Genomic DNA, 22,443 nt, shown 5'->3' on the forward strand with positions numbered 1-22,443 from the left:
ATTAGTAGTGGAGCAGTTAATATGGTATTAAGAAACACAGTGATTAAAGCAGCTTAATTGTGAATTTGAATAAAGTTGTTAGTATGCAAAATGGTTTTTAACTGATTAACACAAATTTCATAGGAAAAAAGAAATACTCGAAAGTGTTGCATGAAGAACTTGATGTTTTCTTTGAGAGAAGTATGTATGGAAGCAGAAGACCTACCGTAAATAAAAGATGTGTTGAAGAGGAAGTCAGGTGCAGTCTTAATAGAAATGCTGTGACGTTTGAACCATGGTTTTCTGATACATAAAAAATGGAACTCTTACTGACAGTAGAGCAGCACTTTACAAAGGAACGGGATGTCCAGTCAGTCTTTAAACTGTTCAAAATAAAAATGTGTGTGAAGTTGATCAATGTGTTGAAAGAGCAAGGCAGTGCAGTCAGAGTGCGAGTGCAAGGTACTTTTTTTTTTTTTTTTACATTTTGGGTTTTAAAAGAAGATACCAAAAATGGAAATGGTTTCAGAAACTGGTTTTCTAAGAAAAATAAATGAATGCTTAGTTAATATGAAAGGCAGGAAGGTGTGCAGCATTATAAAGGGTAAACGTAATGTAGACTTTTTTCTGAAGCTGAACAAACTTTTGAGAAAGTTAAGAACTATCGGGCTATCAAAATAATAATATAGAACACGGTCATGGCCATCTTCCAGAACAACCTAATATCAAAAGCGAATGGTGGGAAAATGGAGTGAAATGCTACAGATTTGATATAAACCACAGTATTGCTGAAATGTGTTAAAAATAGAAAAAAAGACTTAAAATACTGTGCAGTTCAAGTGAGAGATGAATGGCGAAACATTGTTGAGAAAAGGAAACTTATGACTTGGGTGGTGAAGATGCATTAAATTAGCACAGCTTGTCATTAACATTAGAGGGCAAAAAAATCATAGGCTACAATATAAATAAAAATAATTCAATTTGGCCACATTCATCACCCTACATTGACAACACTTATTGGTTGAGTTTAGAAATTGATTTAGGTATTTAAAGATTAAACCACAGAGGGCCACAGTAATCCATTTAGTTAAACAAACCGTTAAAAACGGACGTATTTGAGGAGCAGCGTGGCCTTTAAAACACAACTGAATTGAGGTTATCATTGACTAGTGGGAAGACGATGGAAGATACTTTGGAGTTTGTTTTTTTTTCTAATTTATAGGGAATATTTGTGCTTTTGGAATATTTTTGGATGTTTCATGGAACAGCATCAACCACAATAATAACAACGATTAAAACCATGCCAGTGCCCGTTTTCTACAGATTTTCAGCTCCTTGCCCTAAAATGGGCAGCTCCCTCAGTTCGTGTGATTTGTGCAGTAAAAGCCCAGTTTTTGCAGCCTTCCTCCACATGAAGCAGACAGCAAATTTGCTTGAAGGTTTACCTGGTGTTCAACCCACTATACCCTTCTGCCATCTGGGGTGATCTGTTGTCATTGTCACTGAGATAATATAATACTACTAGCCATGTGCGCCCAACTACGTTGCGCGTGTTAAAGTTGTCTGTGAAGGGCTCCCTGTTTAAACGCGGCTGCCAGTCGTGAACTGGGCCCTTCGTCGCACAGCATTATGATTTTTTATAAGGGAAACAAAATTGCAAAAGAAAACCCTTGGTCATTGATTCGATAGGAACGGCCTACTCGGAATCACTGTCCGAATAGTAATTATGTGGTGGTGTAGGAGCATTTCTGCTTCTCTCCGTTTACAGTCCGTCTTGTTTTCACGATGCTGTCGTTTCCTCTCACGATCTCTCCTCAACCTTTCTCCAATCTCGCAGGTTGCTTTGTGGCAATCCAAAGAGTAAGGCAATATACACGGAGCAATGGTTATAAAAGGTATCCAGGCTCTTTAAAGCATAAATAGGGATCACTTCACTGACATGTGAGCAAGCCAGGGTACAACTGTGAGATGCGCAGCACTCGCCGGCTACAACGTAACAATAATAATTTCCGGAACATGCTGTTACGTTGTCATTCATTTTACCCAGTCTTTCTTTCATTCATATGTTACGTAGGCACGTACCTTTTATCTTTGGCAATCTCATTCTCTAACCAGGCCTCAGGAGCTAACCAGCGTAACACTGTCCACCACCCCTTTTGTTATTCTGGCACATTGTTGACATCCGTGAGTAACAACAACGTACTAAACTGGAAGGTGGTCTATGCATGCGTGGAATTCGCGGACAAACAAAGATCAAGATCCAAATGAGGATTATATATAAAGATTAGTTAATTTAAAGCACAACCATTTGTTTAGTTTGAATGTCTGTGTTTTGTGGTGTGACTGGAGTACTACAGTCTTCAGTAGTATAAGCCTGGAGGAGATTCTTAATGCAATGCCTATGTTTTAGCTGTCTCTCTACTGCCGTCTAGTGCTTCTTCTTCTAATTCATTCGCGGACAAACAAAGATCAAGATCCAAATGAAGATTATATACAGAGATAAGGTCCCCAAATTGAATATTATATAGGACTGTGATGCAACAAAATTAAATGAAAATGAAACAATCTGTCTGACAACATTACTGTAACAGATGGCTTTCACTACATTGCTGAAGAAGATTTAATTTATAGTCAAGATACATGTCTCTTATATGGCCTTACATATTAACACTTGCACGGGACCGTTTCAAATATCTTCTTCTAGTTTTTCAATGCTATTTCTTAATTGATTGATGACACTTATGAATTTTCTGGCTCGCTAAAAAGTCCTCTATGGGCTGGCTTTTAGTTTGACAAACTCTCTGTCATCCATTGAGCGGATGCCTCTGTGGCCCTGTAATCTTTGTACGACAAATGAAACAGAATTCAGTGTTTGAAGATGATCTTTATATTTTGATTTTATGCTTGTGTTGGACTAGTCAGTTTATTTCCAGTACCTGAATTAAATGTATATTTTTTGAGAATGCTTTGGAAACATCCCGAGTTTGCCATTACTGTCACCTTAGGCCACTGGTTTGGTATCTGACATGTCAAATACAGATTTGCCTTTCTTCTGTAGCAATGTCTGTGCTCAAATGGACCTGGTAAGGGCAACACATTTTTACTTTCTCAGCCTATCACCAATATGGTTCCAGAATTGGGGAGGGCATTGTCCCACTTTAGGAGTGTATGGGCATTTGACTCAATGCCTCCCAAGGCTGATGCCTATGGTTAGCACAATAGGGGGGCAGTATGCAAATCTGACTTTGAAATTAAACAAAAATCCCACTGGACATTGTTACTGCCCTTTGAAAGATTGTAACAAATGAAGGAAGGTATAATAAATTATGGAAAAACAAGAAAGTGTTTGTATAGCAGGCATGTATTGTTATGTTAATATGACTAATTATAACATAGTCCACTAAAAAATTGATGTTAATGTTAGAGCAGTGAGCAAGACATTGCTTTTGTAAAGTATCATCTGTTAGTCAAATTTAAGGAATCTGAAATGTCATCCATTTGATGAAAACACTAATTCCTATAACACCTTCAAGAATTCAGATATGTGTTATGACACCAAGTGTATGTTAATTCAAAATAATTTGCAAAACAGGAAAGTATCTGGATAATGACAATACCATTAGCATTTTACAACTGTATGACAACCTACTTGTGAAAAATAACAAGAACAGAAAGAGATGATCCAGATATTGAGGTAAATGTAAGCATGGAGCTCTTAAAAAATAATCTAATTGCAGAAATAAAACCCACCGGAAGTCATGTGTGTCAGAACACACAAAAAACAACAAGTAAGACAAACAGGAGATGTAAAGAATCTAACAGAAACATAAGCTACTAAAACATATAAAGTTTTCCATACTTCGGGCTTTTAAATGTTAAAAATTACTTAAAGGAATAATCCATCCAAATTTGTTTTGCTGTTACTTACTCCATGTAATTTGTAGTGATGTTCATGTTTTCATACACAACAGATAACAAAATTCTGAAATAATAGGGGTCTGCGGTGAACACCAAAGGACAACAGCAAACAAGTCTGTGAAAAAAATGTCACATTACTTGTGTTGTGTAATCGTATATGCCATATGTATTGATCATGAAGTCATATCTTCACAATGTCCCAAATACAGGTATTTTTGCTACAATATTTTTACCGAAAATGCACTCGTGAATGAAAATGCAATCCACTCAGAAATGGCAAAGAATTTGAATTGAAGGCCTGCTTCCCCATGTCATTCATTGGTCAGGGGTCCAGCCTGTTCATTGGCGAATGTTACTTTCATGTTTTGTCAACAGTGCAAAGTTCACTGAGAGATTTATACAATTAAAAATTAAAAGTTAAAAAAAGTGATTGAAAACATTACGCTGGAAGGAAGTGAATATGCCTTGTACTTGTGTAGATCCAAGAAGCTTCAACAAGCAGAGGGTCAGTTTCACAGACTGCCACTAAATAATCCTGTTCTACTCCAATTGTGGCTCACAGCTATGAATACTGTATAAATGTATTGAATTCAAATATTCGTTCATATCTAAGCGCATTCTATTTTTGTTCACCAGAATGTTTTCCGGAGGTGGTTTATTTAACAATATTTTAGTTAAAATACATGTGTTTGAATGTTGTAAGCATACAGCTGGAGGATTTGACACATGGATTATGCGATGCGTGGAACACATGAATTTTTTCATGAACTTTTTTGATATTGTTTGCTGCTGTTCTGCATTGGTCACCATAAATTTCCATTATATCACATGTTTTGTTACCTCTATCCTGAAAGAAAGTATGAGATTACATTTTTTTCTTGGCCATCCCTATAAACTCCTTGGGGTAACTAACATATAAAAGGGGAGAGGGTGTGTTACACAGTGTGACCATTAGATGGCAGTAGAGGACCGTATTTGTAAAACACCACCATGGTGTAGAGTCAGGAGGTCTTACAGAAAATGCTCAAGAGTTTCAAACCGTTTTAATTCATTTTGTGATCTTGAGGGGTCAAAGCCTACCCCAGCAACGTTTGTGAGAATTAGCGAGTGTAAATCCAGAGAGCAGTGACAGTCTGAGGTATGGATAACCAAAAACGGCATCGTTCAGCCAGTACTCTGGAAATGGACTGTTATGCCATCCAGCAGATAGCTGCTCCCCGTTCAATATGTTATTGCATTAACAATGCTTAAAAATGTTATGTTGTATTACGATATGAAAACATTTGAAAAATCTCAATTCCCAGCTGTATTCCACCAGGTTATAGGTAGCCTTTTTACCCCTGAGCTCCTCTTTGTTTGTGATTTTGCTTTTGAATTTGTTATGAACATAGTAAATCAAAGTGAATGGACATGATAATCTCAAAACAAACTGACCCTTGGGCACGTAATGGGCCAGTGGATCAACAGCCAGTCTAAGTTAAATTTTTTTCCGTGTTCATAAGGGCCTGGAGGTTTTGTTGTTTTACCTTCCGTTGTCTTTTTTCATTTTCTATGTTAGAACTGTCCAGATTTAGAACTTTTTTTTAATTTTAGTGTTGACACACATTATTAATCCCCATGGGGAAACTGTCTTTTCGCTTTTTTTGCGGAACTGTCCTCAGCATATGAGTCCAGTATAAAATTTGTAACTTTCTATGGTAACAGCATTCTCTTATAAGATGATGAAATCTAATATTGTTAGTAAAGACCAAAGTATGAAAAAATGAAAATATTGCAGCAAATTGTGGAGGAACACCATGAGTGACATTACCCGATTTTTATTTCGCTCTTAATGCCTTTCTTTTGTAGCTCTGCGTGCAGGTGGATACCGCAATGGAAACCTGGGTGGTCGGCCAACTGCACCTTTCAGAAGCAATGTGTACCAACCTACAGAGATGGCTGTAGTACTCAATGGGGGCACTGTAAGTATCAGACCAGAAATTTGACATTATCTGTTTCACTTTTATTAAAATAAAATATGAAGAATAGCTACATGAAATGAATTATTACAGTGCAGAAATGCAGGAGAAAGCCAATATTTGCCCTCCAGGCATTGCTTTTATTAGGTGCCCTTTTCAATGCTTCATACAACTGAGCATTTAGTTTGGATGGCATTGCGTAGGAGGTGCTGATACTTGCTGCTGGGGTATTGTTCAGTCTGCTATCACTGGATTTATTAAACTATTCAGACCCCTTCACTTTCTGCACACTTTATTGTGTTGTATATTTAATTTTTAATGGAAATATTTGCTAGTTTTGCCCATTAATTTACACTCAATAACCCACAATGACAAAGTGAAAACATGTTTTCAGAAAGGTTTACAAATTTATTACAAATCAGTTCTGGAGTTCTTCAGATGTATCAGGTTCTGCCTACAGAACTGCCTCAGACCCAAAATTGACAAAATAAGTATAACAAAAACAAATCATGACATAAATAATCATTTTTATATGTAAGCTTATATTAAATAACCACACCACATACGGTCCACATCAGGCTCTGCTGGACAAAGCCCATTAAATATGGTAGGGTGAATGCAGCTGCAGGGGTCAGGACTCTGTGCTAGCTGAGGTGCCCTCAGTGCTTGGGCTGCTATCTTCTCCAGGTACTGTCAGAGCTCAAATGTAGAGGATGAAAGGTACAGACAGATGGGTGCAGTTCAAAAGTTGTATGTTGAGTTGTACGTTTGAGTGGGTTAGTGGTGCACCAATGGTTGTGAGGTTTCAAATGCTATGGTTTGGTATCACTTTTTTGTAAATTTAGCTACAGTATTGTAACTAAACTTATATTATGTATAAGTATAATGTTTAGGTACAAGAAAGCAGTCAATGTTTAACTGGGAGCTACACTACCTTTGGCAGGAAATAAAGAATTTTCTCACAACCCGATACAGCATAGTTAAAAAGCAGGCAATGTAATATAATAATGAGTGGAGATTAAAAACCTACATTTTATATGAAAGATAGTCTTTCTTAAGCAGGTTATGTATAAGGCTTATTAAATATAAGGCCATAGTGACTTCATGGCTACCACCTTTAGGTGAGGAACATTAACATTAAAGATAGAACTGATTTTCAGCAATGTGATGTGATGCTGCGAGAATCTCTTGCACTTTGTCTTTCTGACTTTTCAATTTTTCCTTTTTTTTTTCACCATGCATAAGTGACCTAAAAGCTGATTTGCTTCATTATTCTAATTAGTTGTGTCAAATATTTTTCCTGTTCTTCAACTTTATTCACTACACTGGATTTAAACTTGTTTCTTCTGCTGGGCCACATTTAGTTTCTTTACTTTGATTTCTTCTTTAGGTTTTAAAGTATCATTCCATCCTTTCAGACTTTTCTGTGTGGCATAATTCCATCTTGCATCCCCAACTATTTCCTTAATAGTTTTGGTTTCCTTTCAATCCTGCAGAACATCTGATGTTCTCTGTCTTCTTCAGATAAAGATATTAATTACATTATCATCACAATTCACTTTGCTAGTGGATCAAATAGACCATTGGACATTTTCAAGTTACTGTATGTCTTTAACTTAGTCTTTGGCACGTCGGATGTCTTTTATTGATTCGTTTTTATCATATATTATTCTTTGTATTGTGTGTTTCTCTTTCAACTAGTGCGCAACACCATAGAGTTTGGTCTTTTATTAGTTCCTTTTTTTTTTCAAATGTTTTAAAAGTAATTCTGACAGTCTGTGTCTCTGCCTTTTGTGTACAGATCCCATCTGCCCCACCAAGCTACTCAGGACGCCATTTATGGTAAGGTCTGCTGAACATGAGAGATCTTTGCACTGTTCCTGGTGGTCACATTGAAAGAGCTGGAATGACCCTAAAGGCTTTCAGGATGAAAAGTGGACTTTATTCATCACACTTGTGGCTTGAGGGAAATCATTTTCTGGGTCTAGTGTTATGTCTGTCTGTTCTTGCTACAGTATTATAGTTCCACATGTAACAATACATATGGCAGATGACTGATATGCTATTAAGTGATACTGACTCGAGTAAGTGAAAGAGAGGAGTGATTTAACAAAAGTAACCTCTCCAAATACTAATATTTATTGTTCTCTTGTTATTTATTTCTTTAAGTCTTCTTCATCAGCGGTGAGACATGGCTGCAGGCTCCAGTGTGTAGTCGTCTTTCTTATTTTCCACTGCTGGTTGAAACAGCACTTTTGATGGCAAGATACAGTTAAAAAAAAGAGAGAAAGTGAGAAATTTATCATCCAGTACCAAATCTTCCAATGCATTAAATATGCCTTCTTAAATTAAATTTGAACATTAAACAGAGCAGAAATATATATTCAAATGACCTCTGCAATTGGAAGGTAACACCAATAAGCATAACACAGGACAGAAATTGCAATAAAAAAACATAAACAGTTTAAAATACAGCACAACTCAAGAAAAATATGAAATAAAGAGCGAGCAAAAACAATTGTTTTTTATTTTTGTTCAAAACCAAAAAAATGCACAAAACCTTAAATATGTTCACTACAGAAAGTAGAAATATGCCAAATTGTTTTAGAAGTTCTTTACACAAAGGGGTGGCAGAAAATGTATATAAGATGAAGGACCTGACAGCCAGCATATTATGTGTTCAGTATGTAGAACCCAAAAATTGGAAGGCAGAAAATACAGAATGTCTGTTGCTTTCATTTTAACACAATTCATGAGAAAGATCTGCAAGGTTTTTGCTCAGGTGTGCAATCTGGATCAACACCTTCATGCACACCAGGTACCCACCGTTGCAAAGTTTCACAAGAGCGATTACCAAATCAGTCATTCACAACAGGACTCACACACTCCAGCAGACTTGTCAGTGGTCTCCATCAGCCAGAGTGGTTCTTCAGAGCAGTGACATAGGGACCCAAAAGGCCCATCTACGTGAAGATTCCAGAAAGAACCTTTGTTTAGTGTGTTCAGTAACAGGCTAAATAACCATGATAGATGGTAACAGATTTGTGAAATTCACAGTGGGTCCTGATTTTGAAAGGACTCTTGCTGCATACAGTTGCATGGGCTAAATCCAGGTTTTCTTAATCTGTTTATATCCTGCTAGGTAGCCCACCATATATTATAGATTTCAGTTTTTTCCACACATATTAGAATGTTTTTCAAAGAACCAACTTAATACGCAAAGAACCTGTTCCAGAACAAAATAGTGCTCCATCAAGTAATGGAGCTATGAAGAACCAGCCAACAAAGTAAAGAAGCATATAGTGCCATTAAAGTATTTTAAGAGTATACTGCCAATGATTTTTGAAGAGATCTTCAGTGCCTGCTGAGATACCAGCAGCAGCCCCTGCAATACTAGCACTTCAACCTACAGACAACACAGTATTGCGATTTTAACCAGCAATGACAGATTCCTGAAGATGTAGCCACCTTGTCCCATATAAATAAAAAAGCCATACTCTGTTTCAGTAGAAAGTGCCAAAATGTGGTGAAAACAAAGAGTATAGGTGGCTGATTAATAACATACTGACCTGTTTTTATCACAAACCTGTGGCAGCAGGCTGCCTCTTAAAGCGTACTAGTGATATGTTACATGTGCACCTTTCCTAGTAGCTAATTCCAGCAAAAAATGCTAAATGCGTCCTTTTACACAAAATTGCTCTGTTAATGCATTATGTCAGTAGTTAGTGCAGTCAGGTTTACTTATGAACTGTGTACTTACTGGCAGAGTCCGCTGAGACACGAAAAGCTGAACAATGGAAGGCCAGATATTTTGGGTAAATGTAAGGAGATCTGCCGTAACACAGTTGTGTTACTACGTAATTTTTCAAAGGTCTTCTCGGTCCTACAAGTCCTTAAAGTAGATATTAAATTAAATTAAATTAATATGTCATTATGCTATCTGAAAACGATTTTAAGCTCTACATTCTGTAAGGTTTAAATTAGACGACCTAAATCTAGCGACAGGCACTGCTCTTCATGTCTGCTTACACTTGTCTCAAGGCAGCCAGAAGCCCAATCTCCTTGACAAACTGCACCACACTAGGAAGTCACATAGCACACATTGTAAATGATGGATATACTTGAACAATTACATTGTTTGAATCTTTTCATTTCCTTTGGCCCAGATTGATTTTTCACACACAAAAAAAATCAAACATTTATGTTACCAGCACACAAATCAGTTGTGTTGTGTAAAATTCTGCCCAGTGCTGCAAGTGAATGTTAACTTGTGCCTACCATGAACATGGTACGTATTACAGAGGGCCATGAGTAACCAAATGTTTGGAGACTCCTTCATAAACCAACTCTTAAAATAGGAAACTATTCAAGCACATACACTAAAGAGTGACAGTCGCACTGCTGTAGTCATTCCACCCGTGCACCTCATGTTCGTCACAACAAGGAGACGGAGGGCAACAATCACAAAAATGCCTTTGATTTTATTTCTGGAATAAGACAAAGATGCCATCGGATTAAGTTTGAATAGCGATGAGTTTCTTTCCAGTGCATTATTCACTTTATGAAAATCACTGTGGGTGGCACTGTGATGCAGTGGTAGCGCTGCTGCCTCACATTAAGGAGAACAGGGTTTGTGTCCTTCATGGAGTTTACATTTTGTCCCCGTGTCATGCAGGTTAGGTGGATTGAGATACCAAATTGGCCCTAGTGTGTGGTTGGGGTTGTGTTTGTGTGTTCGGCCTACAATGGACTGGCGCCCTACTCAGGGTTTGTTCCTGCCTTGCCCCCGATGATAGCTGGGATAGGCTCCAGCAACCGCTACACTGTTCAGGACTAAGTTGGTTTAATAATGAAATGAAAAATCACTGTGAGGGTAGTCTGAACCCATGAAAGCACCTGTCACCACTCTCGAGTCTGCCAAGGTGTCTGCCTAATATCCACGTGAAAAGAATTTGCAGGACAGCAGCACTTCAGGAAGCACTGCATACACTTTCAATCAGTCAGTCAGTCTGCCATTCTGTCAGAGTTAGCACAATATCCAATTTGGTTTTCTCTTTTAATTGACGTTTGGTTGTAAAACATAATTGTGGCCCCAAAGCAGGGAAACCATTTTTTTTGGCTGTCTTTTTATAAATTTAATAGACGTGCCAACCAAAACCTTTCTCATCCTTGCCTTGGGTTCCATAGAAATATCAGTGACCATGTCAAGATGAGATGTGTCATCCATATAAATATTTATGTTTTATTTATTTAGAGCACAACAGAAAAATAAGATGACACGGTGCTTGGAGACGCAATGTACAGTGTTTGGTTGAAATTCAGAGGAGAGTCCTGAACAAAGTTCCACATCCACGTTTCAAAATGATATTAAATAACCCGGCAAAGGTGAATTACAAATTGCGACATGGATTATAGTTTTATTATGGAAAGCGTGTTAATAAGATGCAGACTTAAAACGAGGATGAAGCCTAAGTGTATAGAGCTTACAGTTCTGTTTTTACATAACCTTGACTTCTAGTTAAAAAAGAAGTGCACTCCTGAATACAGTGTAAAAAGAAAAGTTTGTATCCACAAGTCCTTTTCATTTAAATGTCAGCGCTGACATGTAGTACGTTAGCCAGTGAGTGAGAAGATACAGTACGATACACTTTTGCCACAGAGTTCAAAAAAGAACCTGAACATCACCTTCGCTGTATGTGCTGTCTAAGGTGTAGAACTTTTGAGAAAGACCCAAGCGTCGCCGACATCGTTCTAGGGATCATTTCTGCATTTTCTGCCTGCCAATTCAGTGACAAGCTTCCTTGCCTATTTTTTTTTTTCCAGTGACATTGGCATTGACACGCCAGAGGTAATTCAGCATTGGTGAATGTATTGAAGGATTACCGGAATCCTGTGCTCAGATCCAAGGGTTACGAAATTGCTGGATATAAAAACACAAACAAGAGCAAGGCGATCCTTTTGTACAGTACAAGTTTGACTGGACATTATTTTGATGTACCTCAGGGATAATATTTTCTTAAATAACATGGTAAATTGTTTAAGCAACTAAAAAACAATGATAAATAAACACTATGTATTGAATGTAATGTGGGTGGTACGATTTAAAGTCTATATCGAGGAAGGAGAAGCAAACAATCAAAAAAAAAAATTCTTTAGGTTGTGCCACGCTATTCTATGGTAACACCACTATTGTGATAACGGCAGACGGCAACAAGATCCGGACACTTTGCGGTGGTGGACAGACAACTGGAGCACAGGCAGGTTATGCGAGTCAAGCAGGGTCATACAGTAAATTGGATGTAGGGTCAGAAATGCCAAGGGCCTTTTACCAAGTGGGTTGAACCCACTATGCCATTAATTTATACTTTTCTTAAGCAGTACAAGGGCAGAAACAATGCCCTTTTAATATATTCCCCAAGCTAAGTTTTGGAATAAAGCCATTAAGAAAAGGCAGCGTGGTTGACGAGCATTGACAGTTTAATTCACATGGTATAATGGCACTCACGTCCTGATGTAAGGCCCAAATGCTGTGGAATTTATTTAAAATCGGAGTGGGAGTAGCACATTTGGATTGTGCCGCCATTGACATACAGTAAGTTATGCATACAGGGAGTGCAAACACTGAAATGAAATTGGAGATGCTTTTAATAGTAGATGGTGGCATACTGGGTAAGCAGCTTCAGGAAAAGGATGGGTAGTGGCTAGAACTGTAAAACACTGTAATACATTCTTTTCCTAACATTAGGTTTCATTCCATAGTGATTTCATTGACGATTGTAATGGGAACCCGAGTATTTTTTAAGGTATTTCCATAAGTTGACCATTACGTTGCCCAGCAGTTCCAGACGTTTTCTGTTTTTCTTTGGTGAGTAGTTTGCTGTTATCCAGCTGAACAGATGTCATCAATCAGGTGCTTTGCTTTGTTGCCATTGCTCAGCACGTGAATGTTTTTTCCTAACGTCACTAACAGCAGCTCTGTTAGGTTCTGACTGTGGCCGACACCAGTTGCTGCACAGCTGACATGTCAGTCAGATGAGCAAAGATTACTCTGAGCACTCCAGCGTCCTGCAGGGTTTTGTACATTTTTTACATTTTAAGTTATAGTTTGAATAAATTATACCGTTAAATTAGACATTTTCCAGCACATTGAAATTTGTATTGTTTTTTTTTTCTATATGTAAAGGGAAATATTTTAAATGTACACGTTACTTTCCAAGAACTTAACCATTGCATAAATCAAGAATAGGATTATTATTGTACAAGGGGGACCCAAAAATTCCTGGAATTATTAAAAAAAAAACAAAAAAAAACTAAAACTTACAGCCACCTACGAAATCTCCTTCTTGAGATGCAATCCGCTTGTCTCAGCGCGTCTCCCATTCCTGGAAACATTTCCTATACTCCGCTTTCGTTACCACGTCTAAAGCCTCCAGAGTTTATTCTTTTCTCATCCACAGCAGCAAATTTTCGTCCCTTCAGTCTAAATTTTAATTTGAAGAAAAACAAAAAGAAGTCAGAGGGAGCGAGAGGTGTGAAGCAACAACCACATTGTTTCTGCTGTCGGACTGACGACGCTTGTGTGTGTGCAGGTCCGCTCTCCCAGTGCACAACACTCTCTCAGGTGTCTCATTTCTCTGAACCTTTTTTTTCCTGATGCTTTCCCGTAACAGTTCAATATAATGTCGCCGATTAACAGTCTGTCCACGGGGAACAAACGGTTTATGAACAAGTCCGCACATAATCATCATTGTCTCTTGAAATTTTACCATGGCGGTGTGGAGAAAAAAAATGTCGCCAATGTGATTGTAGAATAAATGTCAGAAACACGCACTCGATCGATTTTAACATGGCGCCACTCAGCAGACCCTTTAACTGGATTGTAGGGATATGATAACTGGCGGCATTTCCTTCGTCTTTTTGATTCCTGGAATGTTTGGGTCCTCCCAGTATATAATGAGAGGGCTTCATTCTAAGAAGCTACTGGAATAAATTAAAGTTGCTTTATGAATTATGAAAATGAGGATTATCATCAAAGAAAAATACATATGCAAACAACTGTTGTGAACTGATATTAAAGCTTTTGACATGTGGGCTATGCAGCCTCCCACATTCTACATGAATCCTGTTACTGATGCCCATTTTCCTCAAGAAGTCAGCCATTAATGTGGTATGCATGACCTGCCATGCATTAGTCCATTACAATAAAATTGTGCCATTTAAGATTGTGTTCATTATCAATGATGATGATGCTTTAAAAAAACACAGTACCCCTGAAAAGCAATACACTACTTCTCACCAGCAGCACAAGCTTTCTAGGGCTCCACTGCATTCATGAACTTTGGACGTGTCACCCACACTCCCCTTCACTGGGACCACCCAGTCCGAGGACTTGGTGTTAAAACAGAGCATTCAGGTTAATTTGCCATGAAAAAAAGAAACAAATCACAAGGAGGAATAGTTTTAATATACAGTATGTGATAATCATGACTATTTTCTGTGTAGTGGCAGTAAAACTTGACAATAATTGTACAGTATGTGGATTTTATTTTTCAGAAAAAAATACAATGTATAGTGGTAAAGAGGGAGGGGGCTAAATACTGGATTAGGAATCCAAGTTGTTGGGACTTTTTTAAAATGAAAGTGGGTCACAGAGGGCGCTCATCTCTGGAGAATTAGTTCAAGTTTCAGAATATATTTAATTTTTGGTTGGTCTATGAAATGATTATATAATGTTAAAATATGCTGTTTAGAAAAAGTAAGCATTCAGGAAAGAGAACCCAGTTGTGGGTAAAGTGGGCACTGCAGAGAAGATTTTACAGGATTATTCTCAGATTTTGTGATCCTCCAGCCAGGAGATAGACGGCTCAAACGTGTTTAACATAAAGGGAGATTTCTGTTTATTCCATTGTGTACTGACAAAAGCCTGGTTTTGTGTATTTAATCCTTGCTATGTTGTAAAAACAAAAGATAATTTTCAATAAAATGTCTTTTGTATTTTCATTCTTTTGAGTGCATTTTTAACAATTGGCCTTAGAGAATTGAAATGAATGCGAGCAATTATGAAACCGTTCATCAAGCTGTCTGGAGGGCTGAACAGATGTCAACATTTTCTGTTTTCTTGAAAGTGAATTTCAGAAAGAAATTGCATGGATGATCAGTCTGGATTCTGATGGAATAGTCTCTGTCTCGGCAAAACCCAGCAATGGACAAAGAACACTCGCAAAAATGATGGATTTTCTTTCACAAAATATAGCTATTTCGGCTGGATTATGAGCAGGGGTGTCTTGCCCAAAAAACACCAGGAGTAATGGAGCCAGGGGTCAAGAAGCACATGACAGAGCTGGCATAGGGGTGGGAATGCTTGCTGGCTGGGCAGCCGTGTTTGTTTTTTCCTGGATATGCAGAAAGATGTGAAAAACGTAATTGCCAATCCACTGTTACAGTGAAATGGTGTGTTTTATAATTATGCCATGGAGGATTTCATTTTGTGAACTATGCTGCTGACTTTTATCTACAATCAAACATTCTGGGGCGGGTGCTTGTAAAGTATTCACTTATTTATCTGGTTTCACGGCGGCTGAACTAATTCCTTATACACTGTTTTGTACTCTTAAACACAGACACAGAGATCTGGGTTTAGTTCCCAGCCTAACCCACACCACTGTTTCCTTGGACCTTTCCAGTTTCCTTCCTAAAATTATCTTACCCAGTTTGATTGCTGTTTCCCAGTTAAAGGGTTAAAAGTGTCAGAGCACCCAGTGAGCAGCACCCCATTGCTTGAAGGATGCCAGTCTACTATAGTGCACACTTACCCACACCCACTCATTATGGTTTGATTTAGAATTGCCAATGTGCCTGTTGACCAGAGGAGTGTCACCTCGTGGGCACCCATCAACCACCGAGCGTAGCTGTGAAAAATAAAATGACTCCCTCACCGAGACATCACTCACCGCGGTCGGAGCATACACTGAGACAACAGACAAGGCACCCAGAGAGTGCCGTAATCGGAGTCTCATAATACGCTCGTTGAAAGAAGTGACACCGGACACCATCGGAAGAAGCCAATTCTACAGCAACGGCTAGTCCCCGAGTATGACCTCCATCAGACCGACCAGACCAATAAAAGGTGTATCCACCGTCCACCAGAGATCTGGCCAGTCCCCGGTCTGCGAACCACAGGGCTGGCTATGAGGATTGTCTCGGTCCCCATGGGTCTGGTGACCATGGTGAAAGTGGCTCCATGTTCCTTGACTTTGCAAAAGGGGCTGCGAATCGCTGGATCCTGGTTCCAGCGCCCTGAACCACATCATTGGACTTGGTACTCCAATACTGGTGGTGCGGTGAAGGAGATCGATCACATCCTCATGGGCAGACGCTGGAGGCTCTTGCAAAACTGCAGGGTCTACAGAAGTGCCCAGTTTGTGAATTCTGACCACAGACTTGTTGCTACTCTTAGGATCCAGCTTAGGTCCAGCAGGTTACCACCTACTAGGAAAATGAGCCTGGAATTGGCCAGACTCCAAGACCAGGCTGTTTCTAATGAGTTTGCACGCAGTCTATGTGAGGAACTTGCAGATTTGGGTGCAACTGCCGATCCTAATGTGATGTGGGAGACCTTACGTGACAAGACCCTGAAGGTTGCTGAGGGTTGTGTTGGTGTTACCGGTGTTCTGAGAAGCAGGTGTTTCATCTCGCAGGGCACCCTGGATATCATTGAGAGGAGTCACAGGGCATGGCTCAATGGCAACTCTGGTCTGTACCGGGAACTGAGAGGGATGGCTGTGAGGGCTCTGAGGGCAAATAAAGAGGCGTTTGTTAGAGGAATCTGTGAGCAAGTGACACACCATCTGTGGTCTAGCGACCCACATCCTGCTTACAGAGGAATCAAAGCAATACGCACATCTGAATCTGTTCCTCGGAGAGTCACAGTCAGGGCAGCTGAAGGAACGGTCCTTACGGATGACACTGCAGTTGTGACCCGCTGGGCTGGCTACTTTGAGCAGTTGTTCAAAGCTGATCCTCCAACTAGGACGTTGGATATCTCTGGGTCCACGGTTCTTGAGGCTGATCCTCCAATTAGCTGTGAACCACCCAATCTCACTGAGATTGCACAGGTGGTGAACCAGCTGAGGGGGGGGGAAAGGCTGCAGGGATCTGTGGTATCCGGGGTGAACTTCTCCAGGCTGGTGGTAAGGCTAAATAAATTTTAATTTATTTTTAATGCATGAGTTAGTAGAACAGAATGTATGTAAAATAGGTTTTGCAATGTTAAACAAAAATATTGCATAAAAGAAAATACTTTGGTAAGTGGATTATGTATTATTGTAACACATGTGGTATACTGTACTTCTAACTACAGGCCTTTATAATTCTCTGAGAAAATGAAAAGACTTCTGACTGCATATTAATGTTATAAATTTTGTGTCTGGTCTTTGCAGAAAGACTGTGTATTGCGTATTGGTTAGCCATTTACCCTGAATAAGTTTTCAACACTCTTCACTTGTATTATTTACTTTAAATATTAAGATTCTGAAGAGAATTATTAACTAGTAATAATTAAGAATAAAGTCAATATCCTCCGGCTAGGACGTTGGATATCTCTGGGTCCACAGTTCTTGAAACTGATCCTCCAATTAGCTGTGAACCACCAAATCTCACTGAGATTGCACAGGTGGTGAACTAGGTGAGGGTAAGGAAGGCTGCAGGGATCTGTGGTATCCGGGATGAACTACTCTAGGCCGGTGGTAAGGCTGTCTTCCTGGCATTGCAAGCAATCTTTGCTTTCATCTGGGAGACTGGCATCATCCCCGACTGGAAAATGGGACTTGTCCTCCCTATCTGGAAAGGGAAGGGTGATCGCCTGGATTGCAGCAACTACAGGGGGATTACACTGCTCTTGGTGGCGGGTAAGGTCCTTGCTAGGGTCGTTCTCAATAGGATCCGTGATCAGTTGCTCACCTACCAGCGGCCGGAACAGTCTGGTTTTACGCCTAAGAAGTCTACCATCGACCGTATTCTGGCACTGAGGGTTCTCATGGAGCGCAAACGCGAATATCGGCAGTTTCTTTGCAGCCTTTGTCGATTTTCGCAAAGCGTTCGACTCAGTTGATCGAGCTGCCCTGTGGGACATCCTGAAGATTCGCGGGGTCCCATCGAGGTTGCTTGATATCATAGCCGGCCTGTACACTGGTACTGTGAGTGATGTGCAGAGTGGAGGCAGGACCTCTGCATTTTTCCAGTTGATTCTGGGGTTCATCAGGGTTGTGTTGTTGCTCCTACTCTGTTCATTGCTTGTATGGACTGGGTGTTGGCCAGCGTCGTGGGGTCCAGCGCTTGTGGGGCATCTGTTGGTGAAGAAAGGCTCATGGATCTTGACTTTGCTGACGATGCTGTGATCTTCGCGGAGTCCATGGAGGCTCTGATCGGGGCGCTCAAAAGACTGAGCAAGGAGTCTGAGTGTCTGGGCTTGCGAGTGTCATGGATAAAAACCAAGATCCAGGCCTTTAATGACCTCTTGGGCACAGCCATCAGCAGTGTCTGTTTGCGGAGAGAGTGTCGACCTCGTCGAGAGGTTTACTTGCCTTGGAAGTGACATTCATGTCTCTGGTGACTCTTACTATGAATTCAGTAGATGGATTGGGAGAGCATGGGTGGTCATGAGGTCGCTGGAAAGGGGTGTGTGGCGCTCCACGATATCTATGCAAATGGACAAAGGTCCAAGTTTTTAGAGTCCTGGTGCTTCCTGTCTTGCTATATGGTTGCGAGACATGGACGCTATCCAGTGACCTGAGACGAACACTGGACTCCTTTGGTACTGTCTCTCTGGAAAATCCTTGGGTATTGCTGGTTTGACTTTGTGTCAAATGAGCGATTGCTCATGGAGTCCTGAATGAGGCACATTACCTGCATTGTGAGGGAGCGCCAGTTAAGGCACTATGGCCATGTGGCACGTTTCCCAGAGGGTGATCCAGCTCGTAAGATCCTCATTGTTGGGGATCCAAGTGGTTGGACCAGACCATGGGGTTGCCCACGTAACACCTGGCTGTGGCAGATAGACGGTCATTTCCAGAGGGTGGGACTGGACTACCTGTCTGCCTGGGGGGTTGCAAAATGGGATCCCGAGTTGTTTCGTTGTGTAGTGGGTGCGGCAACACATTGTACCAGTGCATGCTCCCCAACTTGACTTGACTTGAATGTGCCTGTTGAATTGGCCCTGGGTGTGTGTGTGAGAGAGAGAGAAAGAGAAAGAGAAAGAGTATGTAACCTGCTATCTCTACAATCTCCTCACGACCCTTGAGTACAAAAGTGTACTCAAATAGGCACAAACAAGAGATACCGATTGATATCACAGCATGACTTTGGACTGTAAAGTCTAGGAAGTCTATATAAAGTTGATACAGTGTCGATAAAAAGTCATCACCCTTTGGAAGTTTTTACACTTTATTGTTAGACAACATTGAATTACAGTGGATTCTGCAAAATACAGGGAAATCCTGGGGGAAAGCCTGGTGCAGATTGAAGAATGCAATCAAAACAATAGAAGCACTGTGATTTTCCAACAGCAAAGAAATTCAAAATCCAAGCCATGCACCTGATCTTGGCCCAAATGATCAGTCCATATTACACTGGCTTCCTTTGGTGTTTGCATCTGTCAATGGTGAAAAATGACAAGAAAAGCTGTAGATCGTTCTCCTGCTTCACTTCAAAGTTGCCACGCATACTTCATGGATGCCACAACCATTCTGCTCTTCAGACCACACCGTTAATGATTAGCAGTGGTTATGTTATTTGAAGGGCTATATATATATATATATATAAGGGGGCTTTGCTCGCCAACTCCCAGGCCTGCACTACGCACTAGACTTTTTGCGGTTCTGTCGCTCGCATATGAGGATGTGTATGTACAATTTAAATAGAATGTTATTTTCATGGGAATTGTTACATATGCATAATAAAACTAACTATTTTACATTACAGTGAGTAATTAACCATGTTTAAAAATAGTAAAACATAATAAATTGAATGAAAATTATGTTTCATGTTGCATTAGAGGTATTTGTTGCGTTATATGTTTTCGCTTTGTTTGGCTTTGAAATTAACACACAAATACTTTTCACAGTTACATTTTTACTGTAAAACTTCAGTAAGAACAATTTTTTTAATTAACTTTTTGTCATCATCGTATTGAATTTAGATTCCGTGTTTGGACTTGCATTGTGACAACGCAACGTATAATTGCCCATGAGTGAATATCGTTTCTTTCTCTCTAATAAATAGACCAACTTTTTTGAATGTTTGTCCCTGTGATTTGTTAATTGCCATAGGAAAAGCTATTGTAATGGGAAACTGTAAACGTTTTAATACAAATGAAATTTCAAGATCTCCTTTGATGTCTAATGTTATCTGTGGAAGATGTACTACATTACCTTTCTTGGATACATCCTTTTTTCTACAGTAATTTGTGTGGTGGAAGACCAGATGGTGTTAGCGCTTGTAGATATTCTTCAGGATATTGTAAGTTGATGTTTTCATCTACTGCACAATCACCACCAACTGTTTCAGCATAGTCTATTGATACACATTTAACCAATTTGCCGTGTAACTGATCGACATTTTTGGCATTAATTCATTTGACTTCATCATTAGTGCTACAATTGCCCGTGTACTCATTTTTTCTGTTGATAACCCTTTGTGATGAAATTCTTCAATAAGATTTGGACCAAATACATCTTCTTTAATTGGGAACTTAAAGTGAGGAAAAAGTTAAAATTTATAAGAGCTGAGAGCGCAGGAACTGTGTCTGACAAAAGCATTCAAACGAATGAGAGGTGAGAGTACCGTGTGCATCATTGAATATGGTTGAGAGGAGGGCATGACTTGAAAAAAATCTCATGGCCAAAGTCTTGTCTCGTGGGACTTGACTTGCCTCGCAGTTAGGAGACCTGGGTTCGCTTCCCGGGTCCTCCCTGTATGGAGTTTGCATGTTCTCCCCGTGTCTGCATGGGTTTCCTGCGGGCGCTCCGGTTTCCTCCCACAGTCCAAAGACATGCAGGTTAGGTGGATTGGTGATTCTAAATTGGCCCTAGTGTGTGCTTGGTGTGTGGGTGTGTTTGTGTGTGTCCTACGGTGGGTTGGCACCCTGCCTTGTGCCCTGTGTTGGCTGGGATTGGCTCCAGCAGACCCCCGTGACCCTGTGTTTGGATTCAGCGGGTTGGAAAATGGATGGATGGATATATAAAGAAAGAGAGCGAGACAGAATCTTACATGCATGCAGGCAACTTTGATAAGGTAAGGAGTCCCAAGAGTGCATCTCAGAACGTGCGGTCACCAACAGACTCTGTCCTTTTGCCTTTGGCTTGGATGACAAAGCAGGGTGATGTCATCACCATCTCGGCTCCTACTGGTGGGCTTCATAAACCCAAATCCCCTGGAATCCCTGACCAGATTCAAAAAAGCATGGAGCTCCATGAATTCAGAAAGAGTAAAAAGCCTGAAGGATGAGGCATCACTGGACAATGATACTGGTGATCATTCCCAATATTTCAACTTTTTTTTTATTTTACCAGCATTAAAGGGGCTATCAGCTGGTCACTAACCCTTTAACTTCTCCCTCTTAAACTTTCATATGCTATAATATACAGTATTTGCAGTTGATATATATCTAGATAGCCCTTAATTTGTCCCCAGGAGGATATTTGTATTTTCTCAGAAACTCAATAAATAATGTAATAATGTATATCTGTTTATTTATTTATGTCAAACACCACTCAAATACAGAATGTCTTAAAGGAAAAAAAAATAAACAGAAAGAAAATGTCTGACTTGGCTGTCACAGTCACAGTGAGGCATTATGCCGACATTGCTCTTGGAATTAAGGAGCCCCAGTAGTGTTTCTTGACCCCCTTCTGCTGAGTTTTTCGTTGGCTGAAAGTCCTCACTGTTAGTGCAACATTGTTCATAATGACTCTTTTTTTGTCTTCATTCTCTCACTCTGATCTCCAGGGGGTCCAAAGTGTGTCTTATAACTGGGCCTACCTTCCTTAATCAGCTTGTGGAATTGGTGGACCTCTCGTGAAGATGTTACTGGTTCAGCACACCAGAACCTTAAAAAGCGCTCTGGCCATCAAAGACTTGTAGAACAAGTACAAAACATCAGTACCAACCTTAAATGAGTTCACTCTCCTAAGAAAAATAGAGTCTACTCTGCCCTTTCTTATATAGTTCCTCTGTGTTATGAGACCAGTCCAGCCTGTCATTGATGTGAACCCTGAAGTACTTGTAGGAGTGGACCACCTCTACTTCCACTCCCTGAACAGTGATTGGACATTGTGGTTATTTGGTGTGGTGAAAGTCAATAGCCAGTCCCTTGATTTTTCTGATGTTAAGATGCAGACAATTCTCTTTGCACCAAGAAACAAAGTTCTCCACCTGACTCCTATACTCTGTCTCATCCCCTTTATCAATACACAACATAAGTGCAGAATCATCTGACAGTTTCTGCAAGTGCCATGACCTGGTGTTATATTTGTAGTCGGAGGTGTACAGAGTGAAGAGAAACGCTGACAGGACTGTTTGTTGTGGTGCTCCA

The 22,443-nt window shown here is 39.9% G+C and overlaps 1 protein-coding gene across 3 annotated transcripts in view; it reads left to right on the forward strand.

Moving 5' to 3' along the window:
- gprc5ba (G protein-coupled receptor, class C, group 5, member Ba) overlaps positions 1-14,855 on the forward strand; it is a 135,136-nt gene extending 120,281 nt beyond the window's left edge. For all 3 annotated transcript variants that reach the window (XM_028813761.2, XM_051934107.1, XM_028813764.2), the window contains exons 3-4: positions 5,746-5,858; positions 7,657-14,855. In XM_028813761.2, coding sequence (XP_028669594.1) covers positions 5,746-5,858; positions 7,657-7,701 — 158 coding nt within the window. In that variant the 3' untranslated portion in view covers positions 7,702-14,855. The remainder of the gene's footprint in view (positions 1-5,745; positions 5,859-7,656) is intronic.
- Positions 14,856-22,443: the final 7,588 nt, after the last annotated feature.

The sequence above is a fragment of the Erpetoichthys calabaricus genome, chromosome 11, assembly GCF_900747795.2.
Source record: "Erpetoichthys calabaricus chromosome 11, fErpCal1.3, whole genome shotgun sequence".
Taxonomy (NCBI): domain Eukaryota; kingdom Metazoa; phylum Chordata; class Cladistia; order Polypteriformes; family Polypteridae; genus Erpetoichthys; species Erpetoichthys calabaricus.